Below are 20030 nucleotides of genomic sequence, written 5' to 3' on the forward strand. Positions count from 1 at the left end.
ATATATATAACAGCTACACTTTGTAATGGATATCATCAACTATAGCATCTTATGCAAAAACTTATCGACAAGTTAAATGCATGAAACAGCAACGTTGCGTTTTTAATTCATTCAGTTGTGTATTATAACATAACATCATACTTTCAATTCTTTTCTTATCAATGCAATATGATTGAAAAATACATGTAATCATAGCATTGTTTTTTTTATTAGGGCATCATATATTGAAGTCCTCAACCACACACAGGGACTCTCATTTATTCTCCCTTCTTGGGTAATACAAAAAGTTACAATTTTTTTCCCTAATACATGATGCGTCTTCAGTCTTCACACATACCAAAGTGATAGAGATTTTATTTAGAACAGAATATCACAGTTGTATATGCAATAAGGTAATGAAATGCAGTCCAGACAGGCATCATAAAGACCTTACACTAGTTGACTGGAACTCCACAGAACCTGAATCATCATTGTCCTGCACATAAAAAGTTGTAATTTCTCATAAAACAAACTCAATGGCATAATAAATATATTACATATACAGAAGTTAGATTGAGATACCTCAAATATCAAGTCCTTTCTGGTGATCATGCCAATCACACGAGAAGCACGTTGAACTCCAAATATATGCCTCAATCCTAATTGACGGAATAGATTATACACCTGCACCAATAACAACTAACAATCACATCACATGTAAACCAACCAAAAATCCATATTCATCCTATTACCAAATACAAAACAATTTCCATTGCTATAACTGGGTAAATATTTGATGCCTTAACAAGAAATGGTATAATGATATATAATAGAAAGAGAAAAAGGAGATACGCGTGCATACCTTGGTTAAAGACATATCTTCAGGGACAACATAGGGAGATGGGTTGACAAAGGGGGCTAGATCTATGTACATTTCCAAATCATCCGGACTTAGATGGATATCAGATATTGATAGTCCTTTACTAGAGACAGGCTTCATAAAGTCACTAAGACTGTGCCTGCAAATTAGATATCCATAATATTCATATTAACTGTCTATCTATGCAAAAGATTTATAAATGAAATGCCCTCTCAGCCTAAAAGATTAGAATGTCCAATGAAGTACCTGATGGGTAAAGATTGAACCTCCTAGAAACGAGGCAGCTCCAAGTAAAGCATATCTATCAGGTGTCAGTCAATTCAAACATCATAAATTATCAACTGGAAATAAATATAAATATATATAAACTATAAAGAAAAGATAAAAGATGTGTGTGAAGTGAAGTGAACTCACGTTCCTTCTTCAATGTTGAGCTTTTCATAGAGTCTAACAACAAACACGCCAACTTTACCAATTTAAGTATATTGAAGCTAAAAGGCTTAAAATTTCCCAATTGTAAGATTTATGTTTGACTTCTAGGACTCCGAGGGCTTGGAGCTACTGATGTAGATGTAACTTTACCTGTTGAAGTTTAAAAACATCAAAAAACATCCTTTTTTTTAATCAAAAATACCATATTACCCTCTGTACAGACACACACACACACACACCTTGAAGAATAATGCCCTTCATCATCATAAGCATGTTGTTCCCTTTCTCTATCAGAGCTTCTACTTCTTCTGCCATAGTTTTCAGCATCAAAGCTTCTTTACCTCTGTTGTATGCATCATCTTTAGCAGTACAAAGTGCAAATCTTCTATGTCGTCTGTGATGAAAAGGAAGATTTCTGTAAATTCTGGGAGTTTTATAACAAGGGATCAAAAATCTAAATTTGAAGCATCGGTGGTAGTGGTTGTGGTGGTGAGAAAGGATTGTGTAGGATGTGAAAGTAACAAAATGGTAAATTGCCAAAATAACCCTACATGAACTTTGGAAATGATGGGTAACAGAGTATATATTTACCTCTCTAAGAACAGGGAACTGAAAATTTCTAGCATAAAGAGTCCCGGCCTGCAGTAAATTACCAAAATAACCCTACATGAACTTTGGATTGTGGAGGCTGTGAGGTCAGAAAGAGTTCCAGCCTGCAGAAAAATTAATTTAAATATATTACATACATTATTTAATTATGATTGAGTCACAAACATAAACATAAGTTGGGATTCTTTAACATATAAATTACAAAATTTTTCTATCATTTTAGCTTTATTATTCTTATTTGAAGACCAAGCAAATAGCACAATGTGTTGATATGTGTTTTTCCTATTAGCAACAAATGCAACCTCACTGCATATGACACAAAAAGAACATAGAATCAGTAAGAAATAACATATATTTCTAAAAATGAGAGTATATATATAACTGGATGTTCCTTCTTTGAGTGAGAGCCTGAAACAAAGCCTTGACTGATGTAAAGTGTTGCACACAAAGCTGGTGTAAATTTTGGAAACCAGTTGTCATCAAAATCAACTAATTTCCTGAATTTGATCGGTCACTGAAAAGCTATAAACTAATGCCAATTTCCAAAAATTCAAACAAATTTGCAATCAAAGCAGAGGGAGGTGAAGAAAAGTATAATGAACCAGAACAGTGTGAGACTAAATACTAAGAACCCACCCCGTTTCCAATGATAAAACTAAAGATAGAATTGGGGGTGACATTTTTCGCCAATCTTTCTTAGAACTCATGGCCCTTCAATTTGAATCCTGCTACTCAAAATCGTATATTACAGCGATGAGTTATGATTCTGAAAATGAGATATATTGAAAACCCTAAATACCTTCTTTTGGGTGACGAAAGTGGGTTGAGCGAGCATGGTGAGCTGGCTAGCAGTGTATGCATCACATCTCTTCTTGTGCAATATTTCTTCTCTCTAATTCTTATGAATATCTACCGCATCTTCTACCCCTTCCCGGCGAACCTCTGTGTTGGTGTTAGGTCTCGACGACATCGATAAACAGAGAAAACCCTAGGAAGAGCAACAATAAAAAAGAAAATGATTTCTCACGTGATATCACTATCAAGAATTGATGAAAGAGGGTACTCCACACTATATTACCAACACGCTTGACGCCAACACCGGAAAGCTGGAAAAAACTTTCATCTGCAATTTGTTCTTAAACCGCTACCAATTCCTTCAATTTTTTTTAATTAAAGTTGTTAGGTGAGGGTTGTGAGGCAAGAAGAGGCGGTGAGGGTTGGAGGCGGTGAAGGTTTGTGAGAGGTTGAGATGAATAAGGGGAGCTATGAGAGAATTGATGGAACTGATGGCAACGAAGGTAAAGGAGAAGCCTATGAGTGGTCGTAGTAGGTGGAGTAAGGTAGAGTGGAAGTGGAGTCGGGATGCAATCGTCGGTGCTGAGGAGTCGCAGTGGCCGGTGATGAGATGTGAGCCCGACGTCCCCAATGAGATGAGGCGAGACAGAGCTTGCCGACGAGGTGAGGAAAGGATAATCAGGTCTTTGATTGCATAGCACTGTGGAAGGGGTGGTATTAAGTTATCTGTGAAAAAGCCCTAGCTTGCTAGAAAAAAAATAATAGACGCGCCTTTTCTAAAACAATTATAAAGCGACACCTCAGTATGACACACATATTTGTTAGGTGCCCTCCGTGTTTTTTTTTTCTTTTTTTAACACTTATTTTAGGGCACGTAAAAATGCGCGTCCTAAATCCTTTAAATTTTTTGAGAGCTGACATTATTTTTAGGACGCACACTTTTGCGTATCGTAAATCCGTGCGTGTCATGTTTTGCGCGTCGTAAAAGGATGTTTTTCTAGTAGTGTAACTTTCATGCATTATTGCATTTAGGGACATTATCGAGGATCTGTCGATATTTCACCATTTTTTGTGGATGTTTCATGGTGATTTGAAGATTAAAGCATGCTTAGGATGGTCAAGGGAAGCTCTCGGTGAAATTTCGTAAGTTTCGGAGCTAAATTGAAGAAAAGAAGAAAAGAAAAAAATGGCAACTGCATTTCACGGCCCGCGCTTTGGCAAGGCATACGTTACGCGGCCGTGTTTCACGAGTAATTTAGCACAGCAAGACCATTACACGGCCGTGTAATAGCAAGGAATACGTTACATGGACCGTATAACGTGATCTGATGGATTTTCAAATTGTAACTTCCGATTTATTTTGGGTGACTGGCACATTTAGACATAACTTCGACTTAGAACTTCAAGGAGGCGATTTTGGGAGATCATATCATCATCTAGAATCTTGGAAACACTTTAATTTTTATTTTGTAAGTTAATTTTAAGATCAAAACTTGTTGAATTTGTAGTTTGATTTAGCCAGGTGTGGATAACTTCTCTATCATTTCCGATTCTAGATTTCTAAGTCTTTGTTGTTAGATTGTAATTTGCACTTGATTTTATGTTTATCATCTAGTAATCTTTGATTTGGTCTTAAATATATGTTTTATTGGTTCTCTTTTTCACTTGATCACTGAATTAGGGTTCTTATTCATCTAGTTAATCAAATTGTGAAATTCATATATGTTTTATGATTTGATGTTAGTGACATGCACTTGATTAATTGTAAATAGATCGAAATTAGTGTAATCAAAGATTAGATGTTCATATTCCCGAACTTATGAGGAATGTTGGATATTGTTGGTAGTTGTTGTAAGAACTTAATGTCATTTAATGATCTGATGCAAGAGCTTATTTGAATTGAATCAAATTAATGAAGTTTTATTTGAAGAACTTATTTTGAATGAAACACTTTTGCTAACTTGGATATTAGACCTTATTAATATCCAAATTACCAACCTAGATTGAACATAAATTACAGTCATATTACACCTTACAACACATCACATGTATAGGAATCAGAATCGAAAATGTATTTCTCTTATTGAATTTTAGTATTAATCTTGTTTGTTTATGAAGTTTAATTTGAATTCAAACATAACCCCCCATTTTAACATTAATTGTATGATGTGTGAGAATATGGCTAAATAAGAAGTCCCGTATTCCTGTGGACCGACCCTGCTTACTCTATACTATCTTTAGTGTAATTAGTAGCAGTGAGTTGCATTTTATTGTTATTATTTTATCCCATTATTTGTTGGTTTGACCACCAAACACTATATTCTGGGAATAAGGATTTTGAGAAATAGGAGTAGAAGACTAATTGGACTTAGTCAAAGCACTTACTTGGATAAAGTGTTGCAGCGTTTTAGCATGGAGAATCCAAGAAGGGAGAATTACCTATCCAGAGCAATACCAAGCAGAGTAAGACTCAGAGACCGAGTACTAATACCGAGATGGTAGAAATGACTCGAGTTCCATATGCTTCCGTCATTGGCTCAATCATGTATGCTATGATATGTACTCGCCCCGATGTGGCTTTTGCTTTGAGCATGGTCAGTCGATATCAAGGGAACCCGGGTAAAGCTCACTGGATAGAAGTTAAGAACATTCTTAAGTATCTGCGAGGGACTAAGGACTGGGTTCTTGTACTTGGTGGCAGTGATGACTTGAGAGTTACTGGTTACAGTGACGCCAGTTTTCAGACAGACCGAGACAACTTTCATTCTCAGTCTGGTTGGGTGTTTACACTCAATGGAGGAGCAGTATCTTGGAAAAGTTCCAACCAGGAGACCGTGGCTGATTCAACGTGTGAGTCATAGTATATAGCCGCGACCGAAGCGTCAAAGGAAGCTATATGGTTGAAGAACTTCATTGGAGACCTTGGAGTTGTGCCAGCCATAAAGGAGCCCATGGAGATTTCTTGCGATAATGAAGGAGCAGTTGCCTTGACCAAGGAACCAAGGGATCATGGAAGATCCAGACATATCGACATAAAATATCACTTCATCAGACATCGGGTAGAAGAATGACTTCTCGTCGTCACGAGGGTATCGTCAGAAAAAATTCCTTCAGATCCCCTCACAAAGGGTCTGAGTAGGATTAAGCACGTTCAGCATGTGAGGAGCATTGGTCTGAAGGACGATATTAGTTTTAGTGATTAGATAGATATTTTAGAAGCTTGTAATAGATAAATGTAATTGACATTTGATGATTAAGTAATGGAGATTTATTTATGAGTATTGTTTACTATCCCTTGTCAAATTTTTATTTTGTGTTTCACCTTTGCATGTTTTACTTCCAGAATAATTGGATTATTCAAATTATCCACAGTCGATCATACTTTGGAAGTAAGTATTGAATTAATACTGTCATGAATTGGCTTGTAGATTGTCTAAGTGTTTAGATATAGCAATGGTTTGTTGCAACGTTCATGAGTACTCCTGAAATGGTGATTTGAGTATTGGATTAAACCCACGCTCATAGAATTACTTCATGGAATTTATCACGAGTAATTATGAGACGATAATATCGTATAATCTTTAAACCGAGATATATGAATTGTTGTTTACGACTTGGTTGTGCATTGATAATACGTAAACGCATCAGTAACTTGATGTTATAAAACATATTATTGTGTACGATTTGATGAGCAAATAGTACAAGCATATAAGTCAAAGTTTATCTATTCCTTTTATCCCAAGGGGTAAAAGCGATATCTTGGTCCCCTCAATGATTTTGTGTTGACTTATGTGTCGGGCCCGGTCAGGACTGAATTGATGTGTTCAGTTAAGTTTATTGTGATACAAATCAGAAATCGGGAAACAAACTGTTGGACAATGAGAATGATTATGTTCTATGTCTTTGTCCACATGATATCTTGCAAAACGGAGGATTATATGATCCCTTATCTTAAGGACACACAACTGACTGCGTCAGAGTTCGACAGCAGCTTTTAAAGCTACGATTGCTAGTCAAATTTTGAAGTCGTACTTGAAATTATTGTTATTAGGCTTATCCAAGTGGGAGACTGTTGGATTAGGTGTCTAAGCCCATAACTATAACTGGTATGTACTTGATTTGATAGTAGCATGGTCCTTTTGAGTTGTATTCACCTTAGCAACTTGACAAGATGACTTTTGGAGAGAGAGGTTGAACTGATTATTTGGAATAATAAATTGATTTATTAATGTATTATGAAAATAGTATATTAATTAGAAATCATGTTATTTAATTAGTATTTAATCAGAAATTAATTTGGAATTAATTTTGGGATTAAAGGAACTGTTTAAAAGAACGGGGGTTGTTTTGCAAATCACTGATAGTTGTGAAAGTGGGCTGATGGACTCCTTAATTCGGAGTGGACGAAAATCTATAGGGAGGCGCTATAGATTTCATCCAAGGCTTCTTAGTAGGATTCCATGGGTTGCTTAAGCCTTAAGCATGAAATTAGGGTTTCCTACAGAAACCCTAGCAACTCTTCAGCTATATAAAGACCCCATAGGCTTAGAATTTTCGGCCAATTCTTGCTAAGAAGAAACCCTAGCCGAAATTCTAAGTGCTTATCTCCTCTCTCCTCTCATCCTTTTTGCTAGTAGTGTTTGTGAGCCATTAGAGGTGCCACATTTGAGGCACTAAGCTTTCAAGAGTCAAGGAACTACAAGGAGTTCTTTTTATTGCTACATAACAAGCAAGGAAATCATCAAAACTCTTTTTGTTATATAATTTTTGAAATTGTATGCTAGATTTAGGGTTTATTGCTTTGGTATTCAATTGCATGTTCAACTAGTGAAAAACTTAGATCCAAAGCAATTAGGGTTGCATGATCACATACGATGTAGTTATACTCATAACGCATCAGAATATTCACTCTAACACTGTTCATTCTAGATAGTTCTTCGGATTCCGTGCAAAAGTAATATTTTGGATAAAGGTTTAATATGTTATGTAAGGTTGTTTACATTAGATATAAGCTGATGTGAGGCCCACCGACGACTTTAACAATGAAATACAAAAAAAATGAATCAAAGCCTTCTAATACAAAATGTTACAGAGTTGTTCTAAGGATTCTGAAATTTTTCTGCGCCGGAAAAGCATAGCAATTCATTCTTGAAATCATAGTAAGAAATCATATAAAAACTAATATGGTATGTTGAATAGGAAACTATCTTCGAAATGAAGTTTAAAGGTTGAATCCAATTTTTTTTCGAACGATTTCGAAACTACGGTTCCAGTAAAAGGTGGGTCCCATATATATAGGATGGACCACACAAATGTGTTTCATGTGTTTTATTTGGATAACCCGACCATAATCGAGTCCAAAATGGTCATTCCAAAAAGATGGTTACCTAAAAAATGTTATTTTCTTAAGTAATACATGCAAAATTGTTAGTTTTATAAATCTCTTTTTTTATTGAAATTGACCTGTTTTTTTACTAAAATATACGGATCGACTTTTTAAATATTTGATAACTAATACTACTACGCACCAAATAAAATTTTACATTTGAATATTTGTCAAAATCTTAAAAATTATGTAAAATAATTAGAGGCGTTATAATATGTAACTATAATAAGAGCATCTTGGGTCACTTCTATAGTTCCATAAGGGTGGTCACAGTGGGTCGCGAAGAACCGATTTAGGTTGGTGGTACCGGTGGTACCGCCGCGAGGATTTTCCCTCCAAGAGTGGTACCGTTCATTTTCTTCATTCTACGGGTTCATCAACTCTCTCTCTCTCTCTCTCTCTCTCACACACACACACACACACTCGTACCATGTGCTTTAAGAGTTGTACCTTATGTTGTTTTGTATTTGTTTAATTGAATGGGTTGGGAAAGATGATATTAACATGTGTTGTGGGTTGGTAAATATGAAATAAATAGGAGATACTAATATGAAGATGATGTCGTAGTGGATTAAGTGTTTTCTACTCCTATCAACCTAACCTTAACTTTCCCAAAGCTATACCACCTCAACAACCTATAAACCTTTGCACTTTTGAAATCGTTTTCATATATATAAGGTTTATAAAAAGGTTTCACATTATATATATATATATATATATATATATATATATATATATATATATATATATGGCTATGTTCAAATGTGGTTGGACATTTATTGTGTTGACAGTGCTATTCTGTGAGAATGACTAAGAAAATATGTTGTTTGGTAATATGAATGAAATCAACCTCACATAACTATTGTCATTATCACTCATTCTTACTAATTAAATCGTCTATAAATGTATTATAGACTTTTTTTATGATTCTCATTCTGTCATAATGTGTTATTGATAATTGTATTCTGTAAGAATGAAAATGAGTGAAAAACGATATGTGAAACAAAAATATATAAAAATTAGTGAGAATGCATGATAATGATGATACTTGTATGAGGTTGAACGTATTCACATTACCAAACAACTTATTCTCTTAGTTATTCTCATAAAATAACATTTTCCACATACGTCCGCACAATAGATGTCATCCACATTTGAACTGTCGGAAGCGATACTTCTGCTATTCAGCAAACAATGGATTTTGCAAAATGGCTGTTGGATATAGGAGAAGGCAAAGTTGGTGGTCCTAACGATGGAGAGGCAATTATTGATATTCCGCAGGATCTTCTCATTAATGATTCATGTGATCCTATAGGTTCATTAATTGACTTTGTGTATCCATCAATTCTTGAAGATTCCAACAATCTGGTATATTTTCAAGAAAGAGCAATACTTGCTCCTATAAACGAAGTTGTTGGAAAAATAAATGACCGCTTGCTATCATTGTTTCCAGGAGATGAAGTCGAATATTTAAGTTTAGATAAACTATGCCAATCAGAGTTTATTCATGATCAGTTTGATGCCAATTTATACTCACCTGATGTTTTAAATGCTCTTAAAATCTCAGGTCTACCTAATCATAAGTTAGTATTGAAAGTCGTGGTTCCAGTTATGTTGCTGAGAAATATTGATCAGAAAAATGGCTTATGTAATGGCACTAGACTATAGGTGATATCTTTAGGAAAACGTGTTATTGAGGCAGTTATCATATCTGGAAGTAATATTGAAAATCGGACCTTTATTCCAAGAATGTCGTTAACGCCATCTGAAAAAAAAAATCTCATTCAAATTTAAAAGAAGACAATTTCCATTATCTGTTTTTTTTTTGCAATGACAATTAACAAGCGCCAAGGACAGTCCTTATCTAAGGTTGGTTTGTTTCTCAAAGATCCGGTGTTTACACAAGTTCAACTGTATGTTGCCTTATCTAGAGTTAAAAGTAGAGAATGATTAAAATTGTTAATTTTAGATAAGGATGATAGAATCACAAATAAAACTTATAATGTTGTGTATAAAGAAGTTTTTAGAAATTTAAAAGTAGTTTATACAATATTCTTTATTATAACGTATTTTATTTTTTAAAAACACTTTATTGTAAATTTTGATTTATAATTTGTTATATTTTTCATATATTTTTGTATCAACAACTTAACTTTCCTATTTTCCATATATCTATTTTAATTTACTTCGCTTGTCGCTGTTGTTTTATTTTTTATAATTATAATATAATTAATCTAATATTTAATCATACAAAATTATTTTTGTCATTACTTCACAAATAAAATATAGCTTCAGAAATAATGTTACATATTTGTTTAAATCAATGATTATAATTTTACATGAACAAAATAACATAACTATTCTTATTAACTTTTATTTAAAATGACTGATTAACAATTATAAACTTTTAATATAAAATTTTATTAAAAAAATCATATGTGGTGTCCACGGGCTATAAACTAGTATATACATATATATCCCTATCCCTATACTACTAAAAGAATAGTTTTAATCTCATTTTGCCATGTGTCACTCAAATACAACTACACATTAATATTATGACATGTGTCAAGGAGATATATTAGGCAAATCACTATCACAATTAATGATGTTAAGGTTTTAAATAATAGATTTTAAACTTTTTATAGAAACATGTACTTTTTTAATTATATGTTAAATTTGAAGTTATAACTAACTTTAAAAATTTGGTATATCTCTTAATTAATAATTTATTTAAAATTATTTAATTAAAAAAATTGATTAGGAATTATGAATTTTTGCTATGAAAATTGAATTAATTTTGTAATCATGGTTCCCACAAATTATAAACTAGTGTGTGTGTGTATATATATATATATATATATATATATATATATATATATATATATATATATATATATATATATATATATAGGGCTAGGTTATAATGTGGATGGACAACCATTGTGCGGACGTGTGGACAATGTTATTCTATGAGAATTACAAAGAGAATAGGTTGTTTGCTAATGTGAATACGTTCAACCTTACACAACTATCGTCATTTTCATGCATTCTCACTAATTCTTATTCATTTTTGTTCTCACGCATCGTTCTTTACTCATTTTCATTCTTATAGAATACGACTCCATAAACATTCTGACAGAATGAGAATAATAAAAAAAATCTATAATAACCTTATAGATGATTTAATTAGTGAGAATCCGTGATAATGACAATAATTATGTAAGATTGAACGTATTCACATAACCAAACAACATATTTTCTTTGTTATTCTCACAGAATAACATTGTCCACACGTCCGCACAATAGATGTTAATTCACATTTGAACCTACCTATATATATATATATATATATATATATATATATATATATATATATATATATATATATATATATATACACACACTAGACGAATGCTTGCGCGTTGCGCAGAAACACCTATATAGTTGAAATCTTTACAAACATATGTTTTCTTAAATATAACAATAACGTTGTTATTAAATTTAATATAATAATTTTTATACTAAGTAGATGTAATATATTTATTATTTTGATTTATATTATAATATGTACATCTATTAAAACTGCATAATCTCAATCGTTTTAATGACCTCTATCCGCGAGTTACTCATGAATAAAATTAAATATAATATATGGTTTAATGTTATTTACAGTTGTTATTATGGTTAAGTAATTTTTTAAAAATTATTTGTTTAACATTTTAATCTCTATCACTATAATTATTTAGAACATCAAACATGGTTTTTGTTTTTAAATGTAACAATATAATCATTTATAGTGTTATTTTTAACTATTGTTAGTGTAAGTTATTTTAAGCTATTTATTTGAAAACTTTTAAAGATTATAAAAATATCTTTAGGAAATATTTTAGTTAATTTGATATTACAATTTACTTTTTTGCAGTTAGCACTATAATTTATCACATTTAACTATTTACAAGATATTATTAGTGTTTTTTAAGTTGAAATACAATTTATATTTAAGTTGACCTGTAATGTTATATTTAAATTAACAATTTAAGAATTGTTCAAAACTGCTAAAAAGTTGTAGTTTGAAATTGATAATGGTTTATATACAACAACATATTAAAACTAATAAATTAAGTATAATATGTTAAAAGTTAAAGACATAACTTTATAAGTAGAAATAAATATATTACTTTAATATTGAAATTTAGTTTATTTATGATTGGTTTGATATTTATTTAATATTATTAACCAATTTATAATCATTATTAGAAAGAAGTTGAAAAGTCATGGGAGTTTCAAATGAATGTGGTGAAAGGAAAAATGTTTTCTTTATATATATACTAGGGGAATGTCTGCGCGTTGCACAATGGAATAATTATGTAGTTTAATATGGTTATATATATATATATATACATATATATATATATATATATATATATATATATATATATATATATATATATTACGGTAAAATAAATAGTTAACATTTTTTAAGCATATGGTTAATTGAAAAGTTGTGATTTTAAAACAAATGAGATGATAACATAATGCAATTAACAAATAAGGTTAATTTAGTAAGATTATGTCTAATTGAAGAGCTTGATTAAATTCGACATTTTGAAAAATCAAATAATGTTTAGAGATTGTTAACATTCTTTAGTATAAACTTAAACCACAAGTTGAATTTGACATTAATTCAATACTAGCTCACTAGATGCTTGTTACCATTGAATTTCAACATTAATTTGTATTGCATGATTTTAGTATTTTTAATTAATTACAAACACAATCCTCTTATTGTGTTGTATTTATTGTTCTGAAACTAAAGTATCTTATGAAAGAGGTGTCAAATCATTAATTTACGTCCTTATGGATTTCATTTCTACGTCCATTAGGCTACTTTATAGTTCAAATAAGGAAAATCTTTAGAAAATCTCATTATTTTAGAAAAATTAACGATATGTATAAAAACTTAAGTATTTTAGAAAAATCTCATTATTTCAAAAATGTTATATATTGTATGAATGTATTATTATGTATCTATATGTATTTTTTAAGTATTTTCACACATTCTTTTATATATATATATATATATATATATATATATATATATATATATATATATATATATATATATATATATATATATATATATATATATATATATATATATATATATATATATATATGTGTGTGTATTTTTTAAGTTTTTTAAGTTTTTAAGTTTTGTTTTTATCTTTTTATGTATTTTAAAAGTATAAATGTATTGTTATATGTTTATATGATTTTTTAAGTATTTTTATGTATTCTTATGTATTTTTGTATATTTTATCACATATTTATGTATTTTCTTTATGTATTTTTTATGCTTTTTACGTATTTAAAAGTACTTTTTAAAACTTTTTTTATGTTATATATATATATATATATATATATATATATATATATATATATATATATATATATATATATATATATATATATATATATATGTTTTTATGTATTTTAAATGTATAAACGTGTTTTTTATGTATTTATATTAATTTTTAAGAATTGTTACGTACTTTTATGTATTTTGGTATGTTTTATCATGTATTTATACTTTTTTAGGTATTTTTAATTTATTTATTTATTTATATGTACTTTTTTGAGTATTTTATGTATTTTGGTATATTTGTTTTACGTATTTATGTATTTTTTTACTTCAAGTTTCATTGTAAGTTAACTATTAAACCTTGTAAATGAAGAAAATAACATTATAGTACTTCAAAACATATATTTTTCAAAAACGATAATTAACAATCAACTTTATTTTTCCAAATAAGTTATTCCTTTTTTTCTGGAATTCGATTTGTAGATGAACAAAGATTAAGAATATCTTTATTAATGACAAAGATATTTGTTAACTTTATTAATCTACATACTGAGTTCAAGAAAAAAAAAAGAATTTACCTACAAAAATGACATTGATCGCAAATGATCGTCTTTGAAAAATATTTCTTTATTTACAATGTTAAATATTTATCTTACAAAAAAAATTGAAGTAAAAACTACATAAATACGTAAAAAAAAAAAACTAAAATACACCAAAATATTTAAAAATATTTCAAAAATACACATAAATACATAAAAAAAATATTTTTTATTTTTAAAATACAAAAAAATATATGTAAAAAGTAATACATTAAAAACCAAAAAATACATTAATACGTGAAAAATATACCAAAATATTTAAAAATTCATATAAATACGTAAAAAAAATATTTTTGTACATTTAAAATACATATATATATATATATATATATATATATATATATATATATATATATATATATATATATATATATATATATATATGTGTGTGTGTGTGTGTGCAAAAATACTTTAAAAAAATACTTAAAAGGACGTTAATACATTACATAAAAATTTTGAGGAAATCTGTACAAAAGTCTCATTATATTTGAAAAATTAACGATTTAGTACCATAACCGGCTGACAGGACAAAATAAGTAAAGTGGAGAAATTTATCGGCTTCATGGGCTATTCTATTAAAAAAATAATTTTGGGACTTTATTGTTAATTTTCCCAAAACAAAAGTCTCATTATATGACTTATGAACCACTTTGAAACATCCCAAAAATACGGTCCAAAAATTTCATTTTTATTCATTAAGAAAACCATAGCTATCAAACATCACATGAAAATCATAAGTTATTGTTTCTCAAAATCTCATAAACATCTGTCAAAACATATCAGAGTACAACATCCCAGGCTAAAAAAATGGTGTGTGCACTGCAATCATCCCGAGCTCTTCCCCTTGCTACCGGAAGTACCTGAAACCAAAACTGAAAACTGTAAGCACGAAGCTTAGTGAGTCTCCCAAGCTACCACATACCATACATATAATCACATAAACTGGGCCTCCGCCCTTCCTCGGGCCCCGTCCGGCATCGGACAGAGTCCGGCAGTAGGCCCCGCCTGGCATCAGGCCCAGCTTGGCATCAAGCCCCGCTCGGTATATAGATCTGTTTCTACTAGGCCCCGCCTGTCTCCGGGCCCCGCCCGCTATACACATACACTCAATAACATATAGTCATGCTAGTACATAAAGAATTATGCACCACACTATATATTTTTAGTCTTAAGGTCTCGCCTATCATGGGCCCCGACCCTACTCTGCTAATGGTGAGATATGGAACCCCGTCCACTCACAGCTAGTGATGAGATACGGGACCTCGCCCACACTCACCTCCCTACCAGACACATACAAGTATCACAAAGATAACAAGTATAACTAAACATGCATTCCTTCATCGGGTACCACCCGGCATCGAACCGTAGCTCAGAAACATACATGTAAACATTCCTCGGGCCCCGCTCGGCATCGGACCGAAATCTGGAAGCATACAAACATTCCTCGGGCTTTCCCTGACATCGGACCTTAGTCTGGAACATACTAACATACATAAACGGGCCGGCGTTGGTGCCTTCGACCCGTTCCTACAGGCAAGGTTGTAAAACTCGTTACTCGGTACCTGTTCGGTCGACTACCGAGTAACGAGTACCCGGACGTACTCGGGGAGTACTCGGATTCGGTAATTTATGTAGAAATATTTTTAGGGAAATTATTTATGTCAAAATCATAAGTTGATTGAAATATATAACAAAATTAGATACATCTAAATACACAAAAGCTAAAAAACACATAATGGTTTCACTTCGTGAATAATTACTGACATTTTAAGATATATATGTAGTAATAATCACATGTGTGTATGTTAAATAATAAATCATTAAGTATATTATACATATTAATCACCGAGTTGACCGTGTTTTACAACACTACTCAATTCAGTAAGGGACCGATCGGGGAGTACTCGGGATTCTGTAACTCGCCTCGGTAAGGGGCCGAGTAGCGAGTACTCGGAGGAGTAATCGGCCAACTCGGCGAGTTTTACAACACTGCCTACAGGAGAAAACTCACCTCACAAAGTTGACTGCAGAATCCTATGGATAAACCTCTGGCTGCTAGCTGGCAGATTCCTGAACCGTTGATCTCTCGACTCCCCGAGCTACCATTACCAAAATAACACTTAGGGGTTGTTTGTTTTTTTTGTGAAGATCTGCGCAACCACTTTTGTCTGCGACGCACAGACAACGCGCAGACATATGCCCTCGCAGAGTGTTTGTTTTTTGGAAGTGCACAGATCAAAAAACGTCTGCGCGAGGTCTTTCTGGCGCAGACATGGGCCACTGTCTTCAAAGGTCTTCAAACCTCATTTTAACCTAAATAAAAAAAAAACATGGACCATCGTGCAGTTTTTTTTTTTTGCGGAAAATGCATTTTTAATGTTTATAACATGAAATTATGTTTGAAAAATTAATTTATTTCAACAGCTGCAGACGTTAAAAACAAACAGTCTTCTTATTGCAGACTACATACATTTGGTCCACCTCTTCTGCCGTAGAGGCTTGCAGATGTGGTCCGCAGACTGTAGACATTTTGGCTTCAAAAAAACAAACAACACCTTAGTCCACAAACCAATAATCCTCCTTAGGGTAAAATGACCATTTTACCCCTAATCCAACTTGGTCCATACCTAAGGCCCAAAACCATAATATTAAAGGCCCAATACTAGGTAGACTTCTCAAGCCCACTAGTGGCCCACTGATGGCCCAATTTGCTAAATTGGCCCCAACCCCTCTAATAGGCCTTACCCTAAAGCCCAAACATATTCTAAGCCCAAAATATCTATCTTCTGATGGCCCACTAAGGCCTAAAGAAACAAAGTCCAATCCAATGTATGGCCCAATCCGAGGCCCAAAACACGCAAATCCCACATCTGTTGAGTACGCGGGGCGTACTCCTTTGTACGCTAAGCGTACAGCTGTATGGCTTGTACACTGTGCGTACTGCTCTGTTAAGCCACTTTTTCATTAAGCACTTAATATGCTATTCCAAAGGCTATAATCATAGATCCAAGTCCTCTTCAACGTCTTAATCCATAAAGTCGATTACTTGGTGGCTTGCAACCCACCAAATGGACCCAAACTTGGAATATAGCAACTAACTTCCATGGAAATGACTAGAACTCATGCATGGTCACAAAAGGACCTTAAAGATCGAAAATTTACTGACATAGGGACACATTTAGCACTAAGGGTGGCAACCTTTAGCCTAGAAACGAAGTTGAATCATAAAAATCCATTCTTGGGACCTAAAGAGGTCCAAAAATCCATTAACATAGATCTAAGCATTCATGAGGCAAGTTGAAAGCTTTATACCTCCAATGAGTGCCAAATGGTGATGTAATCTCGGATCCAACTTCTCCTTTCTTCTTTCAAGCTTCTAGACACCACCAAGAACTTCTCAAAGCCAAAAACACACAAGAATGGAGGATGAGAGGCTATCTAGGGTTTCTGAGGTTGAGAGGCTGGTAAGGAGGCTAGGGTTTGAGTCATAATGTTCTTTATATAGTGCTTAACCATAAAAATTAGGGTTTGGAGACTCTGAACGTACGTTGGGCGTACGCCTCCAACATCTGCGTCCATTTACTCCACTACGCTGGGCATACCCCCAATATACGTTGGGCGTACTTCCGCGCTGGCCACCTTACATGCATGGTCTTTGCTTGCCACTTTTCTCCATTAGGGACCAATATTGCCAATAACTTCAAAGTGTCATATCTTCCTCATCCGAGGTCCGTTGCCGACGAACCTCATATCCATGAAAAGGTGGCAAGAAGCCCTACGCTCCTAACAACACGCCCAAGCCTTAAAGCCTTCTGAATAAAAACCAAAACCCATAAGGAGATCGAACTGCCACTTTATCGATATACCCTTTGGCTCCAAGACACAACCCAGCTCCCAGATCACCTCAATTACATTATTCGTACCTAAATGGGTCTAGATCTCTCTTTTTTAAAGGCCCTAAGCCTTATGACAACCTATTCTCAGGCCACAATCCCGAATTAGGAAATCGATTCGGATCAGGGTGTTACAACTCTCCCCCACTTAAAATTAGATTCGTCCTCGAAATCTTTCCTTACTAACACCCATATTCCAATAATGATCTGAGAAATGCCACCGATGATTCTATACGTGAGACCATCTTCTCAAGACAACCGAAAACCAATCGAACTTCCATCCCGAAGAAAATGAACTTCAGCTTCAGCAAATCACTTCTGCCTTTCTAGAGTCCGAATCCATGCTGATCTTTCTCCCTAACAGACTGCCCACACATAACTATTTGCAGGACAATCATACTTGACAGAAGGCTCAGATAATCCTTCGAGTAAAAGATTCATCCCTGCAACGGTTAGACTCAGACGAGAGTTGCGGAACAGAGTCAAATCAATTACTCTGAGATTATTTAATTCAACTGTAAGTGTCTTCGTTCTTCCGATCCGCAAGCTACCCTACGCACAAGAACCCTCATAATCACTACTTATGCCCGAACATCACGCTGCCTCTTATCTACCTTCCGAAGGAACCGGGACCTCCCAGGTCCAAACACATATGTCCACTATTTGGAATACCGGATTCCCACCCGGTTGCTGAACCACTAAACACCCTTTTAGTCGCTCCCCGCGACTTCCGAAGAAAACTTCGGCTACCGAGACTACCCTATCCATATTGCCACTCTTGGCTCTATAAATCCTCGGATCCCCGACCCCATACCTTGACCCAACGGTCACTGCCAGGTCCTACTTGCACTGCTATAAGCACACGGGTCCCACCCAAAACTGTATCACGGAGTGGCCTTACCCACAGGTCCCACCTATCTACGGCTACACAGGCCCAACTCCACCTCAAATTCCCACTACCTATCCTTTCCTGATTCCGATCCTGCTGTGGCCTTTCCACGATCCTACGAACTGGCCCACCCTGGCCTAGCTTATCCGAATGAATCTGTGAATGCTACGACTCACTCTGCAGTCTGGCAACACTTTCCCACACTATCTGACCACATGAATAATGCTACGGCTGCCCCGCAGTCATACTATACTTTCCGTGCTATCTGGTTGCTGGTGAATGCTACGGCTATCCCGTAGTCTTACAACACTTTCCACGCTATCTCAACGCTGACTATGGTCTTACCGTTGGTTACCAATCCGAACATATCCAAAGTCGAGTACTCACGCGGTCTAGCATCCTGACTGAACTCTCGTTCTGACGGAAATTCCCAACCTGATTCCCCAACACCAGCTATCAAACACTAAGAATATGCGAACCCAACGTTGGGAAGTTTCCCAAACTCCCAACTTACACACTCCTCGACCCAAACAACCACTTGGGCCGTCTTCCTCTCCAATGGAAATGCGAACTCACCCTAGTCTCACATCTACTTTTGTTCTTGGATACCTGAACGATTCTCCCCCACTTAGATTCAACTAACATCTTACAGTACACAAGACTGGAAGGATTCCTAATCCTTCTTACCATCCAATGATCAATCTGTTGGAGACCAATGCTTACCACTATTAGTGTTCCCAAAACTAGCCAACACTAAAACAGTACAACTCTTGAAGACTAACGGAACACCTCCCAATTTCCAATCACACTTGCTATAGTTACCACATCCTAAGAACCCACTATATAAGGAGACGACCTCACACTACTACTCTAAGACTCATAATATGTAGATGGCATATAACCCGAAAATAAGCAGGAAGTATAACTCCAAGATACAATTAATCATATGGATGCGAGGCAATAGCAATAAAATCATAAATAAAAACTTATAGGAAAATAAAATATACACACCTGTAACACCGGAAGCTGCTCGTGCCTCCTCTGTAGTCAACTGGAAAGCCCTGCTCCTCGCCGCAAGCGCCTCTGCTCAGCCCTAACGGTCGTTGGTGATCCTCAATGTCGCAGCGGCAGGTGCCACCACCTGTCCCACTACTGCCAAACTCGGACATTGGGCCTTCTTGTGGCCCCGCTGACTGCAATGAA

General features: G+C 33.9%; 1 protein-coding gene and 1 long non-coding RNA gene across 2 annotated transcripts; one reads left to right on the top strand and one right to left on the bottom strand.

The window, feature by feature from the left end:
* Positions 1–448: 448 nt before the first annotated feature.
* On the bottom strand, positions 449–993 carry LOC145112270 (uncharacterized). Its single transcript, XR_013710494.1, has 3 exons — positions 842–993; positions 562–663; positions 449–475 (listed from the first exon to the last, which is right to left on the bottom strand). It is a non-coding gene; the product is annotated as an uncharacterized LOC145112270 (long non-coding RNA).
* An 8282-nt stretch (positions 994–9275) lies between these two features.
* Positions 9276–9749, top strand: LOC145111344 (uncharacterized). Its single transcript, XM_079047631.1, has one exon. The coding sequence runs from the start codon at positions 9276–9278 to the stop codon at positions 9747–9749; it is 474 nt and encodes a 157-aa protein (XP_078903757.1).
* Positions 9750–20030: the final 10281 nt, after the last annotated feature.

The sequence above is a fragment of the Lactuca virosa genome, chromosome 5 (genome assembly GCF_052849685.1).
Source record: "Lactuca virosa cultivar CGN04683 chromosome 5, Lactuca_virosa_CGN04683_v6, whole genome shotgun sequence".
NCBI classification, from domain to species: Eukaryota; Viridiplantae; Streptophyta; class Magnoliopsida; order Asterales; family Asteraceae; genus Lactuca; species Lactuca virosa.

Bases quoted from the DNA above. Each gene is read 5' to 3' on its own strand.
- LOC145111344 (XM_079047631.1), top strand. From the start codon at position 9,276: ATGGATTTTGCAAAATGGCTGTTGGATATAGGAGAAGGCAAAGTTGGT.